We start from the raw sequence: 10,000 nt of genomic DNA, 5'->3' as shown, positions 1-10,000 counted from the left end.
TACCTTTTGTGATTTTAAATTCAACGCTTTCGTAGTAGTTAAATATAGTAAAACATCTTGTTCATCTGTGAAATATTATTCCATGTTGCTTAGTTTAGCATTTCTTTTACAGGAACATCCAAATTCAGTACAACAATCTTTTTCTGAGTCTTTAAAGGACAAATCCGGCACAAAATGACCCTAGGGGTTAATAACACGTGAGTCGACCGTTCTCTGGGACATGTTTTCATGCTAATCCAATGTGACCAGTTTTAGTGCTAACTGCTAATTAGCTTATAGCGCTAGTCGTCGGGGTAGAGGGTAAAGTAAAAATAAATCTCTATTTCTACACCACTAACAAGGGTCAAAATATCACCACACGGTAGCATAATGAGGGTCCCTACATGTAAACCCAAGCAATGAGGTATTTGTAAGTGTACAAACAGTTTATTAAAAAGATAGCACAGAACAGGGGTGGTTCTAGGATCAGACCTTTGGGGGGGGGCTCAGCCCCTAATGAGAATAAGACACGGATACAGTGCCTTGCAAAAGGGTCAACCCCCCCCTTGCTAAATCAGTAATTTCATTAACCGATAATCTCAGTAATAATGAGCAATTTGACACAATGTTCTAACATTCAGCAATTTTAGTTTCTTACATTTCAATTTGGGTTCTGATCTGCACCATAAAATGACCACCTTCTTCTCTGGGGACTACCAACCTTAAACTACACAACCGTCTCCTGCTCTCCCTCTGACAGATCAGATAGAGACTCAGCCAAAGGAGGGAGTCTGACACCATAACCTCCTCTGATTGGCCAACACTATGTTTCTTGAGCCCCCCTAAAAAGGGTCTACAATTGCCAATGGTGTAGAAATACAGTACCGTTGACCTATACAGGCAGGCGCCATCTTGGGAAAACAGTCACGACCAGTAGAACCCTAACCCTTGTAGTTAGTTACTACGCCTGTCAAGATAACAAATTTTGCGGAAATTATTGCGATAAACAATAATATTGTCGTTGAGAGACCATTTTCATCTAATATATAATGATAATGGCATAATAATGCAGGTACACCTTTTCAAAGATCAATATACTTTTATTTCTAAAGAATATTTAACTCTGGAACTGGAAGACATTTTAAATATCCACAATATGTCTTTGATCTCCTTTAGTATGTCGTCTCTCACGATGTTTACAGTTGTGGAATTGCCATTTGTGACACGTATGTTCTCCCAGGTAATTCATACTGGCTGTCAAATGCAGCATTCCTCGAGTGTCTGTGCGATAGACTACAGACTCTGTACTACATTTAACAATTATTTATTAAACACTAAATATTAAATTTAAATAATATATCATTAATAAATTAAATCTATCTATATCTATGTGGCTTTCTGCTGTTTGTACCAAAATTGTTCTGTTTTTCAGTCTTCATTTTGGCAAAGGTGCAGCTACTTTCCTCTGCAGGTTGTAGCTTCGCAGGGGCGGGCCGACACACACACACACACACGCACGCAACTCTAACACTTTCCACACTCCGTGTCCGCAGATAGCTGTAGGCTTGTACCGTTAATGTTCTGTGCATTGTCGGACACATGCAGCCACTTTCCTGAAACTGCTTGCGAGACTGACAAGTCCACAGCGGCGTGTATGTCTGAGTCTGTCTCCACCTGCAGGTTGTCAACTGTGTGCTTTGGAATGAAAGGGAGAAAACAGGACGCCGAGTAACACAGCGGATATCGCTCATATACTTTTTTTTTTTTTTTACGCCGCCTTAACTGCAAAGTGCTGCAGGAAACCCTGCTCCAACTCTCAACTAGCGTTCTCTGTCTCTCTCTGTCTCTCTCTCTCTGTCTCTCTCTCTCCACCAGGAGTCCCGCCCACAGAAAGAGCATGCGACTGACAAGAGGGTTCACTCCTCGTTACGCTAAGGAACCGAGAGTGGTCCTCCAGTCTCTTTGGTAGAGGTAGAGAGAGAGAGAGAGAGACAGGGAAAACTAACAAGCATGCAAATGGAAATTATCGCGGCCGGAAAAATTATCGAGCAAATTTTTTTTTTATCATGCGATTGATTGAATTATTGACTATCGCGACAGGCCTATTAGTCACCCATATATTTTAATAAACAGATATAATTCATGCATTCCCAAGTAGTCACATTTCACAAACGACCCATTGGCAAACCATGGACCACGGGAGATTTCAAGTTAATAGTTAAAATAGAGATTTCATTAATTAGCGGTTAGTACTAAACTGGTCACTTTGGATTAGCATGAAAACATATCCCAGAGAATGGTCAACTCGGTACACGTTATTAAGCCTTAGGTTCATTTCGCGCCGGATTTGTCCTTTAAAGCAACACTATGTAAGGTTTCCCTCTCTGTCCCCCTACAGGTTGGAAGAGGAATTGTCCCATTATGATTATGTCTCATTGGAACTACAGATCAGCTACCCGATCTGGCAAACTTGCATAGTTGGTTATAGCCGGTAGAGAGCCGCAAAGCGAATGCAGAAGTGACGTTCACCCTGTTACGAGTCGATGAACCACTGAAACAATTATTATTTTAAGTTGCTAAAAGTTACTTTAAGATCAGTTGTTCGTCCCAAGATGGCGGCGGAACAGACACAATTTAAACACATTAACTGTTCAAGTTATTTTTTAAGCAGCAGCAGCAGACATGTTCTGATTAAAGCTTCCCAGTTATGAATGCTTCTTTTCTTCGTCTTAAGAGACAATAGACTAAATATTTCAGCAACTTGACATTACCTTAGTGAATAGTGATGGGATTTTTCAAATTAAGAACAAATACTCCTTCGTTGCAGCATTAGTTAAATAGCGCTAGCAGTTGAACCCTGAACTCAAAATATTACAAGAACAAAAGCTAATTTTGAGTGGAATTAATCCCTTCAAAGGGAGGAGCGTAATATGTAGTGGTAACAAGGATAACATACATGCTGTTCAGAAGATATAGTTACTGCTGGTCAGCCTTCAATGAGGAGAGAAGATCAGAATATAACAACTCAGCTATCAGGGCATGAGGAGGAGGCAGGAGGGAACAGCTTGGCTCTGAAACATGTTCACTACGAGGCAGTGTGAATGAGCTGGTGTCTTTTAAGGTTACTACTCTGAGAAAACATTTTACCACATTGTTCACACCAGTACGGCTTCTCTCCAGTGTGAATGCGCTGATGAGATATAAGGTCACTACTCACAGAAAACATTTTACCACATTGTTCACACCAGTACGGCTTCTCTCCAGTGTGAACACGTTGGTGGATTTCTAGATTATTACTCCTAGAAAAGGTTTTACCACATTGATCACAGCTGTAAGGTTTATCTCCAGTGTGAATGCGTTGATGGTTTTTTAGGGTACTCTGTTGTATGAAAGCTGCCCCACATTGATCACAGCTATAAGGTTTATCTCCAGTGTGAATGCGTTGATGGTTTTTTAGGGTACTCTGTACTGTGAAAGCTGCCCCACATTGATCACAGCTGTAAGGTTTGTCTCCAGTGTGAATGCGTTGATGGCTTTTTAGGGTACTCTGTTGTGTGAAAGCTGCCCCACATTGATCACAGCTGTAAGGCTTGTCTTCAGTATGAACTCTTTGATGAATCTTTAAATATTCAGATGATGTGAAGGATTTGTCACAGTGTTGACAGTGGTGACGTTTGGGTCCCGTTCTTCCTCTCCGTTTCTATAGCAACAGACACACCGAGAGAGAGAGTTAGTGAGCAACCTTCTTTAAACCCTAGACTTGCTCTCACTCACAATTTTAACTCATCATACATAATTTATGACAAAATGAAGGTATATATGTGCCGGTTGCAGACATGTTATCATGGAAGCAAAGATACTCTTCATAAAATCATTATGTAGTCTAGCCTTTATTTCCGTGATGAACGTGCGTCACTTTGTAACTAGGGGTGTAACGGTACATGTATTCGTACCGGACCGTTTCGGTACAGGGCTTTCGGTACGGTGCACGTGCGCACCAAACGGCCGAACGCAATCTTTTGTGTGCGGAACATAGGTCAATTTTCGTGTTTCCACACGAACATATTAAGTGGTGGAAGTCTCCGCGTTCAGCACAAATCCCGCCCTGCAGCTGATTCTAAAGTTTTCATTGGTCATGTCAATATGTCAATCACTGTACAGATTGCCTACACCAAACACTGATCTCTAAACCTACCCGCCGTCACTGTAACCAAAACCAATGAAATCGACTGCAGGGCGGGATTTCCGATGAAGTGGTTTGGGGAAAAAAATAAAAATCACACACCGCGTGCTGTAAACAACATACACACAAAGACTAGTCGATAAGACGAAAGACTAGTCGATAAGACAAAAGACTAGTCCATAAGACGAAACCGTAAAACAACCGTAATTCAAACGCAGCTCCCGATGGCATTGAAACAGACCTTTGTTGGTAATTCCGATCAGGCCAACGCAATAACGAAAGCAATTGGTGTTTTTATAGCAGCTGATCTACGACCATACTTGGGTGTTGACCAGTGTTTGGAATAACGCCGTTTAAAAGAACGCCGTTAGGTAACGACGTTATTTTTTCAGTAACGGGGTAATCTAACGAATTACTTTTCCTGTCGTTACAACGCCGTTAATGTTACTGGACGTTAAATGCGGTGCGTTACTATGCATTGATTGAATAAACTGTGTAATCCGAATGCACCCCTGGCTCACAGCTAGTGAGGAGGTGGGTTAATAACGAGGTAAGCGATTATGATTGGCTAAGGCAGAGTCATGTTTCATGGTAGCCAATCAGAGCCAGTTTTTTTTCACACATGCCAGCACACACACACACACACACACACACACACACACAACAGCTAAACAGAGTTTCAATGAAGCAGCAGAGATGGCGAGTCAGGAGCAATCCGATGAAAAGTTGGCATTTTCAAGGTGGAGATATAAGCACTACTTCAAATTCATTGTGGCCAAAGGCAAGAACGTGCATGTAATGAGTACATTATGTCCAGGAGCGAAGACTTTGTCGACATCCGTTGTAAGCAACTCTAATTTAATGAAGCATCTCACTATGACACACGCATCTACAAAGCTAGTGGCCAAAACCAGCGATACCTCCACCACAGATGATAGCTCGCCATCCATTAGCAAAGAAGGACTCGGAGCAAAGTCCTCCAAGCAGCAAAAACTAGATCGTTCTGCTTCACAACAAAAAAACTGCTCAAAAAAAAAAATCAAAATTTCTGAAAAAATATATGTCAAAAATTCTTTGACATATAGCAACTTTTTTTTTTTAACAGTAACGCAAATAGTTACTTTCCCTGGTAACAAGTTACTTTTATTATAGATTAATTCAGTTACTAACTCAGTTACTTTTTGGAACAAGTAGTGAGTAACTATAACTAATTACTTTTTTAAAGTAACGTTCCCAACACTGTTGTTGACAAGCTGGGATTGATAATGCTGCACTGTAATCCATAGTTATTTATATTTTTCATTATATTTTATTATGTGATATTGGTTTGAGACAGAGTATTTTATTTAGTGAAGAACTTTGCAGCAGTATTTTTCTTATTCTTTTTTTTATTTTATATATATTTTATTTATTATATTTTATTAAAAAGTGTTTTAAAAAGTGTAAACAAATTGTTAAAAAAAAGTTTATAGTAATAAACAACCTGCAGTTTAATGTTTGCATTTCTTTCCCTTACTGTACCGAAAATGAACCGAACCGTGACTTTAAAACCGAGGTACGTACCGAACTGTGATTTTTGCGTACCGTTACACCCCTATTTGTAACACATGTTATAATGCTCGCCTCATACTCTGCTTCTGACTGGCTAGTAGTCCTTACCTAGGTACTGTCAGGACACGCCCTCATACTCTGCTTCTGACTGGCCAGTAGTCCTTACCTAGAACTAGGTAGGTACTGCGCATGTGTGACTCCCAACAAAGACGGAACAGAAGTGAGATGCCTCACTCTGTGGCTAAAACAGAGAGCTCAACACACAGGGTGACATAAGGAGCTGAATATGATGCATAAATATCTCTCTCAGTCCCTCTCTCTCTCTCCCTCTCTCTCGTATGGGCTTAATATACATTTCCTAAGTAACATATTAACTCCCACTGCTCGCTTTTAAGGCAAAGTGTACAGCTGTTTGTTTCTGCAACTGACAATTGACTCTTTCAATGGTTTCAGTTAAGAACAGTAGTTCATAAATGTATATTTTTAGACTAGCATTCAGTCAATCTGCTATTATCTGCCACTTTTGTTTAGTTTTTACAGAGTTTCCTTCTCTACATATTATATGCTTTGCTTCCTTATATATGGACATAGAAAAATAAGACACTGAAGAAAGTGATAAACTCAATGCACACTGTAAAAATGACATATGCATATGCAAAATATAATATAATAATATATACAAAAACCATCGAGGTGTCCTGTTGTTACATGAATGTACAGTAGCCTACACTAAATAGTTACTGGTCCAGTGAACTAAGCCTATAACCAGTGTTTCCTCTATGTTGATTGGCAAGTGGTGGCATAAACTCCACTCTCAGCTCCTCTGCCAGTAGCTGCATGAACTTCCTCTGGGCAATTTTACTGCTAGTGCACTCCTTGGAGAGGATGTGTGCAATGATTCCAGCCAGTTCAAGGATGCATAAAGTTATATGAACACGTAGACAGCCACCGGCCATCTACATGTACCGCGCCTTTCACAGAGGTAGCGCCCGGTGCTTGCCGTAGTAGGCCTAGCCTATGTTACCGACTCTGGTTTGCCTTCGGCTTAAAAACAATACCGCGAAAATCCGAGCGGTCATGTGTATGGCCAAAATAGGTAAAAGTGATTGTATTTTCTTCGCCTTTTGTGTAATGTATATAAAAATAATTTTAAATGAAAATTACAGACTCTTTTAGGAAAAGTCAGGTACCAGCAGCATTGTATTTGTTTATTCAGCAAAGTTATTACACATATACATTTCATAACGGTCAAAATGACCGTCATGGCCGTTCTAGTGTTAAGGAACAGGCCGCAGGGGACCATCTAGCAGCATGTATGCTACTCAGCCCCCACTGCTAAAAAAATCCTAAAGGAAACACTGTATAACTAAGGAGGATTGTACAATTAGGATAGGTTTTATAATTGTACAATCCTCTCAAATTATAGTCCCAGTTTACTGGACAGAACACACACTGTGTGCTAAGAATGGCAAATACAATGCACATGGATAAGTAATATACTGTACATGATCCGTTATTGTCAAAGAATACAAAAAGAAATAAATCATCTAAAAAGATGTATTGGTCTCTGACCAGTCTGCCGTTGTTAGAACCATTACAGAAATACATCTATAGGACTTTATATATTATTACTTCATCACTGACTTCTAAGGCTGAATGATTAATTGCATTTGCAATATCGCGATATGTTAAAACGCAATTTCCTAATCGCAAAGGCTGCGTTTTGGTCACATGACTCGCGAGAGCAAATCAGTCGAACGAATTTCTAAGGTGAAAATAAGATTCGAATNAAGGCTGCGTTTTGGTCACATGACTCGCGAGAGCAAATCAGTCTGCACTCCGCAGAGAAAGCATCAACTAGCACGCTAACGCTACGCCATTTTAATAAAATGAAGGGTTTTATTCGGGCTCGAGTCCATAGATAAAGATAATATGGATAAAGGCACGCAGAACTGAAGGCTCGGTTAGCAACGATTAGCTCTGATTAGCGGTTAGCTCCTTTATAAAGATATGGAGTGGAGGAGCTGCCACTGAGAGGGGTAACAACCAGACTCAGAGGGTAACAACCAGACTCTGAGAGGAGGGGTAACAACCAGACTCTGAGAGGAGGGGTAACAACCAGACTCTGAGAGGAGGGGTAACAACCAGACTCTGAGAGGAGGGGTAACAACCAGACTCTGAGAGGAGGGGTAACAACCAGACTCTGAGAGGGTAACAACCAGACTCTGATAAATGACGTTCGGGGAGCTTTCACAGCAGCGTGGCTGCGTTGTTTCAACGGTTTTATTAGTACAGTTAATCTCACGGCAAGAACACCAGCAACTGACGTAACGATAGCATCTCTGAGCACACGGCATGCAACTTCACGAGGGGGAGGGGCTGGAGGCAGCTCCTCTGACACGCGCTATAAAAGAAAATACACCATTGTATGTATGTATGTATGTATGTATGTATGTATGTATGTATGTATGTATGTATGCATGCATGCATGCATGCATGTATATATATATATATATATATATATATATATATATATATATATATATATTAGGGCCGGGACTTTAACGCGTTAATTAAGATTAATTAATTACGGGACTTTAACGCGTTAATTAAGATTAATTACGCAAAAAATAAATAACATAATTTTAACCACACTTATTTTTGCACCGCGGAACGTTTTTCAATGAATGAGTTTCGACGGACCGATTATACTGGAGCACCAACTAGCGTTCTTGACTTCCGACAACAACAAACCACAGTGAACATGAACGAAGAAGCTGACGAGACCGCTTTGCTCGGCCCCGTGGATGGGAAATTTAGTTTTAAAAAACCAAAGGATGGAAGCGTCGACAAGAGCATGGTTGTGTTCAAGCTATGCAACAAGGAATCACCGCAGCACATCGAGCCTCAAATATCACCTCAACGCTAAACACACAGGAGTTAGTGTGGACGTTAGCCCGACTCCGGGTAAAGTTACAAGGACCCACACCCAACTCACACTCCACCAGATGACTGGTTTCAGGACCAGGGTAACTAATATTTATATGCAATTAAAATGCGATTAATTTCGATTAATTAATTACAAAGCCTCTAATTAATTAGATAAATTTTTTTAATCGAGTCCCGGCCCTAATATATATATATATATATATACATACACTATATTAGACAGTTAATTAACACAATTAACTGTCTAGTAAATTTCAAAGACAGTGTTTAAAAAGTGCAGTCCACATGTTTACATATGTTTATTACAGTAAATAATACTTAAATAATCAAAATAATGTAATACTAAGTGTGGTAAAGCCACATATTTGTTTTTATATTTCTGCATTCTGCCCTTTAGTTTGTGTGATTAGTTTCTGACTTTCATATGAATGCTTCCACCAGGCTTGGTCAGTGCTCAATATACTACTGTGACTGAAGTAGTTAAATAAAAGATGTCATTCATATAAATTCATGCATCACCTAATTTCATCATCACATCCAGGCCTGGCCTCCAGGAAACAGTTTATTTAATCTATCTAATCGTGCGTTGTTCATACTATACAATGATTTATTATTTGTCTTTGTTGAATAATACAGAAGACAAAGAGCTTAAAAAAGAATCGCATATTGAATCGCAATCTTTGGGGGAAAAAAATCGCTATTAGATTATTTTCAAAAATCATTCAGCCCTACTGACTTCATTTAAAACTTTATCAGCCTTTTCTAATTATCTCAACAACTGTCATACTATATTCACCAAACTTCTAATCACCATATGAACAGCAGTTTATTAGTCTTCATAAAGGCAATATAACAGCACCAATGACTGTCACATGAATATTTTATATTATATATCCCATACTACACCCTAGTGGTCAGAGTGTATATTACAGACATTTACACTTCCTTTCTCCACATTTGATCTCAAACAACAGAATGAACAGATGATCCATGGAGCCTCGACTCTCTTCCTGGTTTCTTTAGAGTGGTTGTTGTGTCCTGAACACTGACCTGAACATGGCTGGTATCAGAGTCAGAGTCTTCTGCTGGTCTCCTGGGGACCTCGTTGGTATCAGAGTCTGAGTCTGCTGTTGGTCTCCTGAGGACCTTGTTGCTCCGCTTCTCCTGGTTCTGGTTGTCCTCTTCCATTCCTCTCTTGTCCTGAAATCCAGCAATGGTCAGAATGTTAAAATAATAACAGGACTTAACTGAACAGTAATATGTACCTGTTGTATTTTAATGCAGGCTAATAATAATAATAAGGTTAGGGATGCACCGAACCCAGATTTTTGGGGTACG

General features: G+C 39.8%; 1 protein-coding gene across 10 annotated transcripts in view; it reads right to left on the bottom strand.

Annotated features, from left to right (window-relative positions):
- The window catches only part of LOC116059941 (zinc finger protein 239-like), a 104,571-nt gene that overhangs the window by 36,602 nt on the left and 57,969 nt on the right, over positions 1-10,000 (bottom strand). Inside the window, exons 3-4 of one of the 10 annotated variants that reach the window (XR_004895511.1) lie at positions 9,713-9,862; positions 2,932-3,679 (exon numbers count right to left, since the gene is read on the bottom strand). The exons of 8 other annotated variants lie outside the window; for them this stretch is intronic. Coding sequence is in view for 1 of the 2 variants with exons in the window: in XM_035993904.1 (XP_035849797.1) it covers positions 9,713-9,862 (150 nt within the window). In the remaining variant the exon portion in view is untranslated. The remainder of the gene's footprint in view (positions 1-2,931; positions 3,680-9,712; positions 9,863-10,000) is intronic. One more of the 10 variants, XM_035993904.1, reaches the window with a different exon arrangement.

Source organism: Sander lucioperca, chromosome 17 (assembly GCF_008315115.2).
Source record: "Sander lucioperca isolate FBNREF2018 chromosome 17, SLUC_FBN_1.2, whole genome shotgun sequence".
In the NCBI taxonomy this organism is placed as follows: Eukaryota; Metazoa; Chordata; class Actinopteri; order Perciformes; family Percidae; genus Sander; species Sander lucioperca.
The sequence above is the reverse complement of the archived record's forward strand: the minus strand, read 5'-3'. Positions and strand labels throughout refer to the sequence as shown.